A 17290-nucleotide genomic window follows, 5' to 3' on the forward strand; every position below is an offset into this window, starting at 1 on the left:
GACAATAGGCACAACCCCCTGGCTTCTCGTGGACTTGGCCCCAAGACGTCGTGTGCGACCATGAGGGCGATCAACCCAGGATGTACACCTTAAACAACACGGATGGCACAACGAGTATGTAAAAATAAACTTAAGTTTCATATGGACAGGTCCCTCTGTTTTGAATCATCCCCTGGAGCCCCCGGCCCCCAGATGGTGCATGGTAATGCATATACACGGCGCTTAGCCACAGAGCGGAGATTAGGTGTTTGCCAATCAACAACGAGGGCCCACAACATTCACACTCGGCGGAGGAGCCTGGAATTCTTGATCGGCCTATACGTGTTCAAGTAGCGTGGTTTGCTTGAGATACCAGGCTTGCCAAAAGCACAAGTACCAAAGGGGCGTTGTTCAGCCCAGCCCCAGCGGCTGAGCAGTGTGATTCCCAGGCCACCGAACATTTCAAGGATTACGTTTAAGTTGAACTCACATTTGACTGAGGTCTGCTCAAGTGGCCGAAGAAGCAATACATTCTAGACCCATCCCTCTTGTGGTTTAATGCCGACGTAAAGGGTTCAAGTGCCAGATGGATGTGGTAATTTACAAATTTCAATTCACCGGCTCATCGAGGCGAATGAATTTCGGATCACTCTGTGTCATTATGATACAAGGACCATTGAGTTTCGAAAGCCAGTCAACGGGCAGAAAGGAGTATGATTAACGTATGAAATGAACGAACCCTGGGGCTAAATTAAAGCCCCATGAGAGATATCTCCCCCAAGAAGAACAGATGCTTGGTTTTGGACAGAAAGAAAATATGGCAGTTCCATGAGAGCAGCAGTTTGTTTCAAAGCGCTGCCGGGCGTATCAAGAAATTCCAACGCCAGCAATAAGAAAGGTGTCGTCGATGTCGTTGAACGTGGTGCTTAGCACATTTCGCAGCACTCGATGCACTCAGCACAGCATTCACATCCCTCCTCGCATACAAAGCAACAGCACAGAACGGCGAGACTAGGGTAAAGAGTATAACATCAACAGTGAGCTCCGTTGCAAGGCATGATGAGACTTACCACGATCCGAGACATCCCTTGCCACCACCACTGGACTTTTGATCTTGCTGGGGCGGCGGGCCCTGCTGAGGTGGGGGATAACCCATGTTCTATATAATCATGAGTTTAACCAGCCATGTGTGAGCTAAACTTCCATAACTTACTTGTTGAGGATAGCCGCTGGGCGGCGCGTATTGCTGTTGCGGGTAGCCCTGTTGAGGGGGGTAATAGGCCTGCTGGGGAGGGGGTAGCCTTCGTATCTGCATTCAAAGATGTATCAGTTTGAAGTCCAATGTGCTCGGCGCGAGGTAATGTGATAAATGGCCAGAAGACAATGCCTGGTGGACATGGCGAGGAGTCGCAAAGTCCATTAGGCCCTATTGGCTCTTGTCACAAGTTGGATATCTGAATACCAACAAGACCGCCAAGTCGCCAAAGGATAGGTGTGTGGTTGGGATTCGACGTACCCTTGGGGAGGAGGACCGCCCTGGGGGGGATACTGGTAGGACATGACGGCGCTTAGGAACCTAGAGGAGCAAGAAACGAATTAGCGATGCGATCACAATCAACGCGACCCTCTCATTTGGTGCCTCGCGGTGATATGCGCGAAGCTAACGAAGGATGGCCGCCACAGCGGTAAAATCCACGTACCTGGGAGCGTGGAGATTGGTTGAGAAAAGGAGGCTGTGAAAAGCGACCGGGGTAAGCGAATGAAGAGTTGAAATACGAAGGAGAATCTCAAGGAAGAAGGGGTGGTGAGATGAGAGTCAGAAAAGAGGAGAAATGACCACTTACTTTTGTGAAGAGGGAATTTGTCGGGGTTACGTTCGATGTACTTTGCCGGTCCGCCCGACGAGAGAGTTTGGCCGCCAAGAATACAGGGCTGAGGTACCGCCCAAGTACTCCGTACCCTATCTGCCTTTGCCCCTATCCCCTACGTGCTGCTCCACACGGCCCGAACGGTTCGTTGTAACGATCTTTTTTGATTCGTGTGTTTATTATTGTTTTGATTTTCTACTGAATGTTCACAGCTTGAAAATTTACTTTACTCGAGCGAGCAAAATGCCGAGTATAATAGCCTCAATATCGATGAGGTACTTGAGAAGTACTACAGAGTCTACGGCGTCAGGTCCACAGCCACAGTTCTGCCAGCCCTATTGCCGGCTAACGCAGTCAGCCACATTTCTCATTACCTAGACAACCAGACATTGGTTGTTCGCTCAGCCACGGGACCACTCCCAGTGGGCCTCAACAAGATGCTGTGCCAATCGTCGCCCTCCACAACCTCGCAGGTGATGGGCCGGTCTTGGCATTTTTGACCGCCTTGATCGCTGCTGCCTGCCTGCGTATTCGGTACCTGGTCATGCGTACCATGGAACACGTCAATGCTTGTACCTGCTACTACCTACAGTGGAAGGTGCATTCCGGAGTTATTGTTCATTCAAGATTAGTTCAAGCTTCTGACTGTCGATACCGATCTGTCGGTTCAAGCGTCTCTATCCACGCCAAATACACCTAGCATACCCCCCAAAAAGAGCTATTCCCAAACCTAATCATTGACACATTTCAGTACACAGGATTCGAGCCTATAAAACATTCGCCCAGACAAACCGACGAAACAAACTACGATCGCTCATATGGCATACGAATCGATATCGGGATTACACGACGACGGCGAACTCATCGAAAACGGCGAAGTCACCGCAGGATCAGCCTCAACGTCAACCCCGATCTCGAAGTCCAGCTCGAACGGCGCATCCGGAAAGTCGGGGAACTGATCATACTCGTGGATCAGCGCCGACTCGACCACGTACGAACCATGATTTGGCATCGCGCACGCAATAGACGGGATAATGGCAACCCCAGAATCGATAGTCGGAGCACTGCTGACAGACTTGACTGGAATCTTGGATCCTGTCGCAGTGTCATCCACTATCTCTTCTTTAGACACCATCCAGTGTTTCAAAACGTCCATCGATGGCGCGCTGCCGCCACCTTTCCCGCCTCGCTTCTCACTGTTCTTCCCGCGGCCTCCACGACCGCGCTCACAGGGATTGAAGTGCGTGCGGCGGAGATGGGCTGCAGCGTTGTAATTGGCTCCGTAGGTCTTGCCTTTGCGGCAAGCCTTGCAATTTGCCAGGAAGCTCTGGTCGGGTGAGATGTCGCGGCACACCCACACGCGGCGGATGGCCGCATGAACGCGCTCGATATGTCGGCGCAGCTCGTGTTCGCCGTGAAAGCCGTCTGGGTGGTCGTTACAATGTTGGCAATGCGTCTTCTGGCGCGGGGGTCGCTGGACGGAAGCTTTGGGGATCGCGGCAACTTCCTTGGCCGTGCCGTCTGTTGAGGAGATGCGGACCATCTTGTGCGAGGTGATGGAGTCGAGACTGGGGATCATGTTGTCGCTTTCGCGCTTGGGCGCAATGGGACGGGCGCCATGGGCGATTTGCTCTTGGGTGCGGCGCGAGGCACGAGAGCGCAGGGTTGCTGAGTTGTTGCTGTCGATTGAGTCTGAAACTTTCATTTCCACAGCTTCATAGGGGACGTGAGAGTGGGGAGTTGGGTAGTGGAAGGAGGTGGTTGCGGGGGCGGAGGCGGAGAATGGCATGGGTTGGGAGTAAGGGAAAGACATGGCGGGATCTAGGTCAGGATACACAGGGAGGAAGGGGCTTTGATATGGCAAGCCAGTGGTGGACGCTGGCACCCACTCAGGCGGAACGGAGTCGATGGGTTCTTGGTGAGACGGTCCATGGGAGTCGAAGCGGAACATGTTGATTCCGCCAACCAAGGTGTCGGTGGTTCCGCTGCGAGACATCTCCGGTGCGCCAGTCTGAGCCACCTCGTTCCAGTGCGGTGTCTGTCCAGAGACCTGCTGATATGGTGATGGTCCAGTCCGTTCATGATTTGCGAGTCCGAAAGTCAGGGCCGAGTCATAGGGTTGACTGGGGAAGTTCTCCAAACGGCGCGTGTACTCGGAGGGCGAATATTCGTCGACATGGTCGAGACCATGCTGGGACCGTACCGGGCCAAAGGATTGGCGTTTGCCCATGGCAGCATCGACTGGTTGGTGTTGGTGGTGGTGATAGTGGTGGTGATGGGAGACCGGGATCTGCTGGCTCTGGGAGCGCATCATGGCGGTGTGCTGGTAGTATCCGTGTCCCGAGCTGGATACGTCTTGCCGAAGGAGGTCGGGGGAGGACGCATTCGAGAAATCGCGCATCAGGTTGGCGGGAAGCTCCGGGGTCTGCCAATTGTCAATCCAGGGCCGGATGGCGGTCAAGACAGGAGACGAGCGGGGCGGAAAAGAGATGAGCGGAAGCAAGTAACCAAGGTCACACATACGGTGGCTCTCCGTTTAGCCTGAGGAAGACCCAAGTCTGAGGATGGTAACGTTCGCGGCGTCGCGTCCTGTCGACTCCGCTTCCCTAGGCTTCCAGCGGGCGTCCAGTCATTCCGGTCATAGGAGGGAATGAACTGGCTTAGCCGTTCAATCCAGAGTTGATTTCGTTCGGGTTCCGAGAGGTGGGAATGTTGAACCAAAAATGCTTCGCGGTATCCGGAGATGGCACTGGTGAACAGTTCGTCATCGGCCAGATTGACAGTCATGGTGAGGTCCCCGAAGTCACTGTTTATCAGTCATGCAAATAGAAGGGGGGATATGTGTGTAGCTGTAGTTGTAGGTGTAGTTGTAGTTCTGGAAGAGTTTAGTGTCGTGACTTCAATCGACTTTGTAGGACGTACGTGGATGCGATAAAAAAATTTATGAGATACGATAAAGCCGGGGCATCGATCTTATCAAGTCGAGAAAGATGTAAATCAGACAACCGTCACAAGTTGGGAGAGCAAGATTGGGCGAAGAAACAAAAGTTCGATCGACGATGAAGAGTGAGATACGAGCGCACTTTAGCAGAAGACTATACATACTCCTAGTCGATCATCGGTCTGGACCCCTTAGCCGTTCATATCCATGTCCGAGTGGTTTTTCTGATTTATTCCATTAATTCTTCTATTAATTCTTCGAATACGGAGTATAGCTCCACTTGAGTTGCCCCGTGTCAGAACCGCTAGTGCCAAAAGCACCGTTTGGCCAAAGTAATCCGGACAGAGGAGGGAGAACACACACTGTACTCCGTACTCTGTGCCCATGGACTCCATAGTGATTCCTGGTACTCCGTACTCCGTAATCCTCCCACTTTCAGATGTACCAACCGGGTTCGGGGAAACCTGCAGATGGCCGAGAAAATCGAAAAAAGAAATAACTCCCAAAGTGAGGCAGCGAACCGGATCACCCCGAGACTGGCCCGAAGCAAATGCGGCCTTGCTTACGAATAGATCGACTGTACACACCCTGGGGTACAGCATACATAAAGCAGTGGCTTTTCCCTCAGCGCCTACGGCGGGATGGTGTTCAAATAAATCTTGGAGAGCACAGCCATCGAGACCCTCTGGGTCCCCTTTAGGGCCGAACTAAGATTGCTCGGGCGCGTCGACGGCTGCCACGTCGTTTGGTGTGGCCGGGGCATGCAGATGACGGTGTTTGGCTCCGATGCCCAATGGCCAAGAGGCGAGCGAATCACACTGGACAAAAGAACCTTGGAATCAAACAAATATGGAGCAAACCGTTACTCGTATGGAGTACTATGTTGAACTGCACGTTCATGACTGAAAGAACCCGAGAGCTTTGAGTCCTTCCAAGGTTGTCCAAGTCAAGAATCAGTAAAGAATGCAGACCCAAGGTTCAGTTCGCCCTTCCCGTCGCGGTTCCATGGTTTGGCTTATATGGTACAACGGCTTCGGGCACTCGGGTCCAATCACGCCTCCTTCATTTTGCACCTTCAAAACACGCTATTGATGGATCTACCTCCACGTGATGGTGACTATTTGGGGGACTATTACTGCATACGTACTAGGACCACTCCATTTAGCAAGATCTCCTGATCGAATAACATCGGGGAGTTCGCCTTTTCCATACGAATCTTCGATGTGCGCGACTACTGACGTGACCGCTGTTTCAGTAATTCCCGCTAGCTTCCATTCTATGCGTAATCTCGGGATCGTAGAGCAGAAGTACGGAGTACGGAGTACTTTACTTCGTAATGAAGACGCTCTTGGAGCATGACGTCAATCTCTTTTTCGGGTTAGAGTTTTATAGTGTACCAAATGAGATCGTTTAAACAATACCACTATGGAGCGATCGCCGAGGTGAGCGTTGAGGACGGACTAAAGTGGAGTTCACTGCCTTGGATGTATCATCACCAGAGGCAGAAAAAGCCAATTTTATGCTGGCAAATGGGAGATTTTCGGTCAATGATCCATCATCGACAATGTGACCCCAGGGTCCTTTCATTGACACGAAGCTCGCCCTCACCGTCAACTCGAACGCTTGTCTCCTGACTCGTTGGGGCAAACTTTCACTCCGCCGGGCTATAGCAGAGATGAAATAATTGTCGCGTCAACCTCCTTTCCTTATCGATACCGTGTCCTCAACTGCGGCTGCTACATGGCTGAGACGCTGATAAGTTAGCCCCTGCATTAATGCCGAGAGGTGTTGCCTGTGGCGAGGACTCTTGAATGGGATAGGTCATACGTGAGACAGCGAAGCCATTGAAGGTCAGCCATTTCGGATAATAGGCTCTAGCACTTCCCGGATGGCATCGGGCAGGAAGCCATTGGTCCCAGGGCTTGAATGCATCACACTGGAAAGGGGAAGACATAGCTATTGATAGCAGTCCTATAGCTCAGGAGCCAGAGCCTCAGCTGATGATGGCTATCGGCTTTACGCCGTACTCCGTAGAAGGAAGCCTGACTCCTGCAAGTCGACCTTGCAAAGTATATCCCGTATTTTTGTAAGCCGATGTTCTGCGTGTTCCTTGCACACTTCTATCATAGTAGGTTGGCGTCGAGAGATTCGTACCCTCCCCCCTAGAATTTTGGTGCGTCCCAGGCATAGCCTGCTTTACGAGACAGCTCGCGTGTCATGGGGCAAATTGGTCAGCGTTTTCACTGGCGAAAAAGGAATAACACTGGTTCCAATATTAATTCACTTGCAAATGCCGAGTCAGTCGCAACGCAGCAAGTCGCAATCTAAGATCCCATGTTCTTAAGGATTGAGCCGTCAAGCAGGCCCCATGGACTGATTCTGAAGCGGACGGGATGTTTGGGTCAGCAGGATAGATTTCAAGGATTCTCTGTCAAGAAGTACGAATTCGCTTGATACCCTGTGTATGTTGCTGTACTTCCACGAGTCCAGCACGCGTCCTTCCAAGGTTTGAGGCTCTGTGGTTAACCCTCCATTCAATCTGTAGGGCAAGTAGATAATTGATGACTCTGATTCTGTCTTCGTAGGAGCCTGTCACCGCTTAGTTCTTTAGTTCCAACCAACGATACAATGGCTAAGGCGACACCCACCCGCCATTCATCAGGACCAGTAGCCACCTCGAGACACACTATTCTGCTTCACCAGAGAGGCGCAAGCCTATTACCAACATGGAATTGTTTGTCAGCCTTGTGGTACAACTGGGCAGCTATCAATCGACAGGCAGACTTGTTGTCTAGATAGATGCTATCTGTTGGGATCTGGGTTTGTATGAAACCCCCAGAAAGGACACCCATTCTCTTCTCTTCTTAGCTCAAGATCCACAACTGCATTCATAGGCTGACGAGAGAAATCCTTGAGACCCGATGTGCCTTGTCCGCACCTGGGCAGGATGCAAGCAGATGCCGACATATCCAGCCCCAATCACCTTTTTCACGGATCGGGAGGTCACAGATGATACCGAATTGTATCTCCCTTGACAAGAATCGCTGTAAGACTGCCTGATTCTCGGGTTCTTCGGTTCAACAATGACCATTATTTATCTTCCCGTCATCGACTTTGTGAGATTTGCTTGCACTGTGGTCAGGCCTCATAAAAGCCTGGGGGCCTCGGAGTTAGCAGCAGGGCGATCCCCAGAGTGGACAAGCTCGAAACCTCTGGGCGGGCTACGGAGCAGATGGGACGGAACTTCCTATTTTGAGTGTACAATGGTGTGCCGCTGCCACACCATACGGAGAGTCCGCATCCTGCGTATCCTCGAGGAGAGCCTTGGAAATTTCTTGACACTAGTGGACGAATACCAGTATCTTACAAGGTTCGCGCGCTGTTGAAAGTGAGTCACAAATCATACCAATATCTAAGAGGGCTTCGGGGCCATCAGATATCATCGGACACTTGAGCTCAAGAAGAGAAGCTACGTAGCTCCTCAAATACAATAGGTTTCTGCACTAGAGCCTGAGAAACACTCTAGAAATAACCACTAACATTCCTGAGGTCGTTCCAAGGCTGTCTGGGTTCCGCATCTTTCACTCTACGAGCTTGTTGAACTGTTCGACCGTTTGGGAATATATTCTGTCCAGGAGTGAACACCCGCATCCATTTCGAAGGAGTTTGCCCCCGCGACGTGTTATTCAAATCTTTATAAAACGTATATCGAAAACGGGCTTTAAGCAACTGCCCTAATTGTACTACCTGGATGTTGAGTTACGGAGCGCGGAGTACAAGTGACACGACGACGTTAAGAGTTCCACACCATGACAAACGTATGACTGTCTCCGTATCCATAAAGCTTCATGCATTGATTTTGCAAACGCAAATTCATAGGACAAGTCAGCCCAAACGGGCCTTAAAGGCAAACCAGCTTCAAAAACTTGGAACTAGCAAACAAGTGAATCTGGGTCGGGTTGACGTCAAGTTGCCCCATCGAGAAGCCGTTGGATACAACATGCGGTCAACTGGGAGGCAAATCGACGAGGACAATGCATATCTCAAATAGGCAAAAAAGGAGTAGTTCGTAACTATAGACAAAGACATAGCAAATTGTAGTAGAAAAAAATGCAGGGTGCAGGGGGTCACATAGGCTCAGATCCTCTCCCACGTGATTCAAGCCACGTCATAAATGTCATAAGGGGGAGTTTCGCTTTCCCCTAAATTATTCTCCAAAAGCTTCACGTCTTCGTGTATGAACCCATAATCCTCCACCATGCCGGACTCAACTCTCTACCTATACACGTCCCTGACTGCGGGGTCATCGCACATTATCACCGCAACCTCCCGAATTGAAACAATCCTCAAAGCAAACAAGCTACCCTTCCGCGCCATTGATGTTGCCACCGACGAAGCTGCCCGGAAACTTTGGGGCCGTCGCTCCAGAGGCAAGAAGCTCCCCGGCTTGGTTAAATATGGCGATATTGTTGGCGTGCGTTACAACCCCGTTCACATGAGCACCACCCTGCAACACAGGTCGTGGCCCTGAGCAGCGTCGCTAACCTCCTTGGCAGGACTTAGAAGAAGTTGAAGAATGGAACGAGTTTGGCGAGCTACGCATGGTAGTCAACTCCGTGCAAGACCTCGGTGGCATGCCCGCAACAAGCAACCCTCTCCCTGCGACCGAAACCAAGACCGAGCCCAAAGCTACAACTCCTAAGCCCTCTACGATCAAGATCCAAACCCCTCCCGTTACCAGTGATGAAGATAAGAAGGATGACATGACTGTGCTGGCTTTGCGCCAGGCTAGCACCGAGGCGGCCTCCAAGGCGAAGGCCAAAGCCGAAGATAAGAAAATCCCCGCAAAGGAAGAGCCTAAAGATGAGGTGCCTCTTGCTGGCCGCGGCCACCGAGGCTCGGTCGCTTGCGAATTGCCAGACACCGCGCCTGATTCACCCCAGGTGAAGCGCCCGACCCTGGTGCCCGAGAACGCAGCTGTGTCGTCAGCGAACTTCCATGTGGATAATGCCGAGATGCTCGGGCTCGTTGGACATCACCGCGGATCGCGAGTGCCGACTCTTGAAAATCCAGAACAGGACGAGGTTGTCCACGAGTTGAGAAAATCTATCTCCCAGGAGTCGACGGGCAACCTCGATGCCATCCGCAAGGAAGCCGCACAGAAGACGCAGGCTGGATCACCCATTGAGGAAGTACCGACCCCGCTCGTCGATGATGCGATCGTCACCGAAACCAAGGCAGAGCCCACGGAACCAAATGAGCTCAAGGAACCGAATGAGCCCCAGGGCCAAGCTATTGCAGAGATCATTGCGAAGGCTGTTGAAGAGCCCCGGGAAGCTCAAGAGGAGATCAAGAAGACCCAAGAGGCCGTCGAGGCTAGTTCACCAAAGGGCACAGAGATCAAGGATGGCAAAGAAAACACCCAGCCTATTCCAGCGCAGGTTCCCAAGTCAGCGGAGTAGGCTTCTGGGAGATGCATTTCACGAATTCGATGATTACCTGTACAAACAATATCCGTTTCTAACATATTGCCTGTGAAACTTTGAAATAATGTAACATAGCATGGAAAACTCCAATCGTGGCCAGTATACCACATGTAATGCCATTCATAACTCGTAATTAAGGATGAACAGTTATCTACATTCCCTCAATCGAGGCCAAGAAAACAAAGACACCAAACCCCTATTTTTGTGCTCCGTGCCGTCTTTACAATGACTCCGCGGTACGGCGCTTCTGGACCGCCTCACGCAGCTTCGCGATCACGTCGGCGGGATCTTGAGCACCGAAGACGGCGGAACCAGCGACGATCACGTTCGCGCCCGCATCAGCAGCCTGGTCAATTGTGCCGAGACCGAGACCTCCGTCGACTTCGATGTTCAGATCGGGATACCGCTCGCGAAGGGCGGCGACCTTAGGGAGCTCCGAGGCCATGAACTTCTGGCCTCCGAATCCGGGGTGCACGGTCATAACCAGGACCATCTGGGATTGCGATCAGTACGTCGTAGTCGGAAAGTGTTGCGATAACGGAACGAAGGGGAGAGCGAAGAAGGTGGGGGAATTAACTCACGTCGGGTCGCTCAGCGGGGTCCTCGCTCTCGATAATATCCCAGAGCACGTCCACGGGGGTGTCGGGCTTGATCGCGATACCAGCCTGCATACCCTCCTCGTGGATGTACTTGATCAATTGCTTGGGGCTCGTGCGAGCAGTGGTTTCCTTATCGGTGGGATCGGTCGCGGCAACGGAGGAGACAGCAGCCTCATAGTGGAAGCAGTACAAATCGCAACCGGCCTTCTTGAACTCACCGACCCATTTGTGTGGCTGCAGAGCGACGATTGTTAGCAAAGATTGTGCAACGCGGGAGCTCCGGCAGCTGGAGAACGAACCTCCATGATCATCATGTGGCAGTCAAAGGTACCGCGACCGCAGGGCTCGGTGGGACGGTCGACGCAGCCACGAATCTGAGAGACGACGGGGCAGCCGATGGTCATATTGGGCACGAAGTGGCCGTCCATGATGTCGACATGGAGCCAGTCGGCGCCCTGCTCAATCTTCTTGGAGCAGTCATGGCCCAGATTGGCGAAGTTGGCGCTCAAAATTGAGGGGGCAATGATCGCGGGGGGTGCCATGGTGTGTATTGGGTGAATATGAGGGGGAGGGGCAGACACAAAAAGAAAAAGAAGCTGTTGACATCAGAGTGGCGAAGGGTGGATATTTCGGGTTCACCGTACGACAAGAATATACTTAGCCCATAAACATGCTATCTATGTTGTAGCTTCTCTTCTAACATTGTTCATGTTTTGGCACGAATATTTGTGAGCTCTTCTTATTCTCAACTCAGTTCTACAATCGTCCGTTCTCCAGGAAAGTTGGATTTGGCACAATTAGTTTCCAGTGTGGTATACTTCGGACTCTCTTATTACAAAAGAGGTTGCCGTCGGCAATTACGAAGGTCAAGCACCTTGCATGGGCTCGCTCAGTTCGGTAATTTAGCAGAATATCACGTCTGCTGACCTGGAAAAGTCAGATAGTACTCCGTACTCGACATCGCGAATAGCCTTGGAGCCCGACCGGAAACGCGTATCGCGCAGGATAGCTCCCCTGGAGGCTCCGAAGCATGTCCCGAGTTTAGCAGTCTTGGCGATTTCGCATTGATTCGGCCATGCCTCAAGTGCCCAGGTGGTCTTCGTGCCATTATAGCACAATATAACACTCCGTACCCCTCGTGGGAATTATGCATACGGAAAGATATCAGTTCTAGACATGAAATGGGTCGCACAGAGGTGGTCCCAAGGCTGCGGGCGTTGGTTTTAATAAAGTGCAGCATGGCAAGCAAGCGCCGACCTGGGATTCTTTTACCCGGTTTTAAACTAGTAGCATATTCGTTTCAGTAGCCGTCGCGCATATACCGTGCCTTTGGGAACTAGAAATATCGGAAAAGCGGGCCACTGTGCCGCGGGCCACACTGCTCCGGGGCTGTTTGTATAGCAGTCCTCCGTACAGGCTCTACTTCAACAGAACGAGAGACGTTCTCGATCTCAGAGTCAGGCTCAGCCTCTTTAGATGAGAAATAACAGGCAATGGAAGTCAGTCTGGTACGCTTGGTACTATGGCATCTCGTATTGATATACGAACTGAAACCCCTCCAGCTCCTACTTGGAAGTAAACATTCTTTAAGCTTATGTCGTATGCATTTGTCCCAATCATCTTGATTGCAATCAATCGTATATTTCAAATTCGACCCCAAATGACGACCGTATGATATGGGATTTGGTATTTTGATTGTCACCTGAGCCTACTTCTGTCAATAGCGACCAGAATTCTCAAGCCCTTCTATCCTAGCCGGTATCATTTCACAGCTTCGGAAGCAAGACAGCTGATAAAAAAGCCCGAGGTGTAGACAAAACAACAGTTATACTAGAGAGCTTGCGAAGTACTTCATAGCTCACATCGATATACTCCGTACTCCGTACAGAGTACGGAGTACAAGTGCATGATTTGAGTTGTAACCGGCGGGAGTCTACGCGCCTTTAGGGCTAAGCTCGCCCCGATGGACTGGTCACTGCTACGGAGCATGGAGCATGGAGTACAGGAATCTCAGTTTTGACATCAGTGTCATTCAAGAGACAGTGGATCCAAGTACTATTATTGTTAAGTTGTCCCCTTTTGTTCTAGTCTATGTAGTCAATAGTCGACCTCACCCGATTTCCCCTCACTTTGCTCACTTTTACCTGACAATCACTACCAAGTCCGACCGGGTTTGGTTCAAAGGCCGTCAATTAGTCTGAAATTTGCATGATTCACCCTGGCCTAGGTTGGAAGAGATGCAGCATTGGGGTTACACTCCGTCTGCTAAATGCCGCTAATTTGGCTAAAGATAGCAGCCCGGCGCCTACCCTTGGCCAATCACCGACTCCTTCACACTGCATCCCTCCTCTCAAGCAGTTCGTCACACTTTTGACGACTCTGATTTGTCTCTTTTCGCAATTTTGGTCTTCATTAACTCGACGCTTGCATGAATAACGATCTTGGCTGTTCGCTCAACTGTGAAACCCCTGGTTCAGAGCGACGCGCCCATGTGCCAACCGCCAATGAGCTCGATGCTCACTCTCCTCCCGACCAAGATGATTGGCTTGGCTGTGCCCAATGCTGCATTAGAGTCACCATTCGTGAGCAGGGATCGGCTGGTCATGGCACATGCCCCGGGGCTGGTCGAAAGTGCCAAATCGACTATAAACCCTTTCTCATAGCCACAATTCCAAGACTAGCGTTCTTCACTTCGTTGATTTCATTCTCTTGCGGCGCATAGCTCTGGTAGCTTCTGTGCTGGTTATATTTCCTTTTCTCGTCTTTTCAAAGCATTCTCTTTACAGACCTGTTGATCAGCGTCTTACGTCTTTTCCTACGACTCGAGATACCACATATATACCCGTGACAAATCACAACAAATCCAACATCAAACAGCTGATCATGACTGACGTACTTCGATCTTCAACTGTGCGATGTCCGCCCCTTCGGCAGGCCCAAGGGACGGTACTTAATACTATACTGGAGGATACGCGCGAATCTCATTTCGCTCAGAGCAACAAAGTCTCACCTCCATCAAGACAGAATCCAGCGACATTCGGCCCTCATCTGACACTCAAGACAAGCGGCCTAACAGCACCTGCACAAGCTCGCCTGGCCCGGTTATTGTCCCCTCTTTCCGCTGCGACTGCTTCATCATGTTGCTCAGACGCAGAATGGGAATCACAAATACAAGAATCGCAGGGATACGATGACTTGTACGATGCCACTGACGACGATAGCATTGATGACAACGAGACCGACATAAGCGATTCGTGCTTTTCCCCCGATACGCGGCCATCGAGCTTGGTTACACCAATTACCAGGAACTCAGTGACGTCGACCGGAAGCCGGAAGCACTATCTGACATTGGAGATCCCCTCACCGACAAATTCTCTCTCCATGACAGGGGCTCACAAAAGCTCGCCAGTTCCGCCGACACCTCCGCCTAAGATCCCGATCTCGCCAGCAGCTCTGTCAATGCTAAGCCGCGCCGTACCTGCGTCATATGCTCCACCTTCACTCGATGGTAGCCTTTCGTCAGACCAAGAATCAATCATCAGCGGGTTGGCTACACCAGACTCTCACTCTCTCCCAGATACCAACTGGGACGCACATGACATTCGTGTGCGAGGAAACCTTGATGGAAGTGAAAGCGATCTCGAGCATGATGACGCAAGATCGGATATTCAAGAGATTCCCATCGCCATTGAGAGCAGGGAGGAGGATTGGCGTCATGTTCTGGGGAGCTTTCCTTTGACACCCCGTGCCGCTCAAGCCTACTCTCCCACGGCTTCATTGCATCTCAGTGAAGAGCCAACTGAAGAGTACGATGACTTGTACGACGCTCCAGAGCATTTCGACCGAGGCGTTCACTTGCCAGATTCGGCTCTCGCAATGTTGCATCATATTCATCTGGATGGAACTCCTGACTCGGCGTCTGAGACATCAGAGGATCATGGAGAGATGTGCCAGCTTGAGATCCCACCGAGCCGCCCTAAGAGCGCTGACGGGCTCACGCCCGCATCGGCATTGTCTGCATACAGCTTCAGTGACCTCAGCATTCCATCTCCCGGTGGGTTCTTTGCCTCACTTGCGCCCCGCTCCCGCCACACTTGGTCAATCCCCGAAGCAAAAACTCGACCTTCCTCCGCTGCTGCAGAGGGCTTTTACAGCCTGCCATGGCGCCGGGATGAGGGGCAAATAGTTGAACAAGTGGTGGAATGGCCTCAGCGCCCAGTCGACGACGATCCTATTACAGCTGTTCGTGATGAAGATGGTCCTAAGACGGCTATTCGCCTGTGTGAGACACCGACACGTCGGTCCATCTATCGGGAGAGCCCAATGAGTGCTTCATTCGACCATGTCCAAGTCCAGGAGATTCCTCGCTCAGTGAAGGGGTATGAGTACGACGAGTGCTATGATCAGGAGCTACAGTACCGGGCGACCGCAAGTCACGACCGCACCAGTATCTGGCTCTCTGCCCAGGCAACTTACCTCTCGGCGCTAAGTGAGAGCAACCCGATCAACGAAATAGAGCCCGTTGAGTCATTTGAGACCGACATGACAGAGACAGAGGTCCAAGATGCCACAGAAGAGGCTTCCCAGAAGGTAGTCCGATTCGCAGATGGTATCCCAGCGGCGCTCAGTCCTCTGCCTCCCGTTCTTGCTAGCAAGGATTCAATCTACTGGCAGGGGTTCCAGTCTCTCCGTGAGCGTTCAAGCAAGACTGACGGATTCATGCATCGCAATGTGCGATTTGACGCTGTCCAGTCTATGCGACTTGCCATGAGCGACACTCATATCAACTGCCTGATTGGGAAGTACGAGCTCGTTCGCCCAGAGCGCCCTGCATACAAGGGCCCTTTCGCTAAAGCCCCTCGAAACTCCGTGATCACATCGGAGTTGGCTGAAAAGGCCCAATTCGACAAGCTGGAAAAGGAGCAATTGGTTGTGGCTCAACTGTGCCAACCCATGTGGGCCATGGATGCCCTTCGTTTCCTCAACGGTGGTAATCTCATTACCAGCCCTGCCCAACGAATCCTGGCACGGTCAACCCGCAAGCCTAGTTTGACTCAGGGCCCCAATAAGCGCAGCTTCCGGGTCTTGGATCTTGGTGGTAACACCTCGTGTGACTGGGCATGGCAAGTGGCTCACGAGTTCCCGAATGCCAAGGTCTACACCGTTGCTTCTAAAGGCCAAGTCATCAACAGTGCTATCAAGGGCCCCTCGAACCATCGTCAAGTCACAGTGGACGCCATGTGGGAACTTCCATTTGGCAACAATCAATTTGATGTCATTTCGGCTCGGTCGTTGCACGCTCTACTCAAGACTGAACGTCCTGCAGGCAAGGACCGTGATGAGTATGATCTCGTGCTGAAAGAATGCATGCGGTGTCTCAAGCCCGGTGGTTATCTTGAGTTCCAAGTCCTGGATGCCGAGATCTCCCGCGCAGGGCCATATGCCTCCGCGACTTCCGTCGAGTTCGCTTTCAGTCTGCGTACTCGTGGCTATGATCCTGTTGCTTCCAAGAGCTTCCTTAACCGTCTTAGCAAAGCTGGATTTGCTGAGACAAAGCGTGGCTGGATGTTCCTCCCCATGGGCACTGAGTCCATTGAGAGTGAGCCGCCACGCGAGACCCCAGCTCCGCGCGTGCAGAGCCACATCGAGGATCTCGAGGCTGTTCAAGGACCTGTTGGTAGCACGGCGGATATTGCCAGCATGACTGGTCTAATTGGTGGGTGGATGTGGGAGCAGTGGCTGCTGAAGTTGAGAATGGAGATGGGGCGAGAGAGGTCCATGTTACTTGAAGGGGCTGGTGCGTTGTTTGATGAGGGGAGAAAGAGTGGTGCGGGCTGGACCTGCTTGTCTGGATGGGCCATGAAGCCGAAGCGTAAGAGTTCTCGCTCTTCTAAGCCTTCTTTCTGAGACTACCATATTATATCTTAGGGCCCTGGTGGCCGACAATTAATGTAATACTCAGTTCGATCAGAGATCTCTTTGAAGAAAAAAAAACAGCAAAAGCGAAAAAAAAAAAGAAGAAAAAAGAAAAACACATTTGCCTGCTCTAGCAGGTTTAAAATTAACATTTTTATTCTGCTACTCCAGGATTTACATCATAAGACCAGCCAAACGCAAGAGTAGAATGAGGATATTCCGGTCGCCAGTCCCGAGTCTAAGCTTTCTTCCGTTTTGCACCCAACCCGAGTTCGGGAAACAGCCGAGTCTGCAGAATCACACTCCGTACATCCCGCTCCAGTGTTGGAGAAACAAAGCTCGGGATTAGTACGAAGCACTACCAGAGTTCCGGTGGCGCCACTGGTAGGCGATCATTGCCAGGTCAGGTCACGACCTCAACACGGCAAACTCGGCCTTTCTTTGTTTGGTGGCTTTTGGACAATGTTGGCAGTCGGGGAATTACCGAGACCTGAGATGCCG

At 51.7% G+C, this 17290-nt stretch overlaps 5 protein-coding genes across 5 annotated transcripts; 2 read left to right on the forward strand and 3 right to left on the reverse strand.

The window, feature by feature from the left end:
• Positions 1 to 846: 846 nt before the first annotated feature.
• N7506_011069 (uncharacterized protein) lies at positions 847 to 1539 on the reverse strand (the record flags this gene model as incomplete). The annotated part of the gene is made up of 5 exons (XM_056960362.1): positions 847 to 904; positions 966 to 990; positions 1050 to 1138; positions 1193 to 1288; positions 1496 to 1539. The coding sequence occupies 5 exons, from the start codon at positions 1537 to 1539 to the stop codon at positions 847 to 849; spliced, it is 312 nt and encodes a 103-aa protein (XP_056806517.1).
• A 1122-nt stretch (positions 1540 to 2661) lies between these two features.
• N7506_011070 (uncharacterized protein) lies at positions 2662 to 4634 on the reverse strand (the record flags this gene model as incomplete). The annotated part of the gene is made up of 2 exons (XM_056960363.1): positions 2662 to 4272; positions 4371 to 4634. 2 exons carry the CDS (start codon positions 4632 to 4634, stop codon positions 2662 to 2664), a joined length of 1875 nt encoding a protein of 624 aa, XP_056806518.1.
• Positions 4635 to 9046: 4412 nt separating this feature from the next.
• Positions 9047 to 10250, forward strand: N7506_011071 (uncharacterized protein; the record flags this gene model as incomplete). The annotated part of the gene is made up of 2 exons (XM_056960364.1): positions 9047 to 9262; positions 9345 to 10250. 2 exons carry the CDS (start codon positions 9047 to 9049, stop codon positions 10248 to 10250), a joined length of 1122 nt encoding a protein of 373 aa, XP_056806519.1.
• A 244-nt stretch (positions 10251 to 10494) lies between these two features.
• Positions 10495 to 11415, reverse strand: N7506_011072 (ribulose-phosphate 3-epimerase RPE1; the record flags this gene model as incomplete). Its single annotated transcript, XM_056960365.1, has 3 exons — positions 10495 to 10767; positions 10856 to 11107; positions 11173 to 11415. The coding sequence occupies 3 exons, from the start codon at positions 11413 to 11415 to the stop codon at positions 10495 to 10497; spliced, it is 768 nt and encodes a 255-aa protein (XP_056806520.1).
• A 2341-nt stretch (positions 11416 to 13756) lies between these two features.
• N7506_011073 (uncharacterized protein) lies at positions 13757 to 16780 on the forward strand (the record flags this gene model as incomplete). Its single annotated transcript, XM_056960366.1, has 1 exon — positions 13757 to 16780. One exon carries the CDS (start codon positions 13757 to 13759, stop codon positions 16778 to 16780), a length of 3024 nt encoding a protein of 1007 aa, XP_056806521.1.
• Positions 16781 to 17290: the final 510 nt, after the last annotated feature.

Source organism: Penicillium brevicompactum (assembly GCF_028827555.1).
Source record: "Penicillium brevicompactum strain IBT 35665 chromosome Unknown utg000007l_segment0_segment0, whole genome shotgun sequence".
NCBI lineage: Eukaryota > Fungi > Ascomycota > Eurotiomycetes > Eurotiales > Aspergillaceae > Penicillium > Penicillium brevicompactum.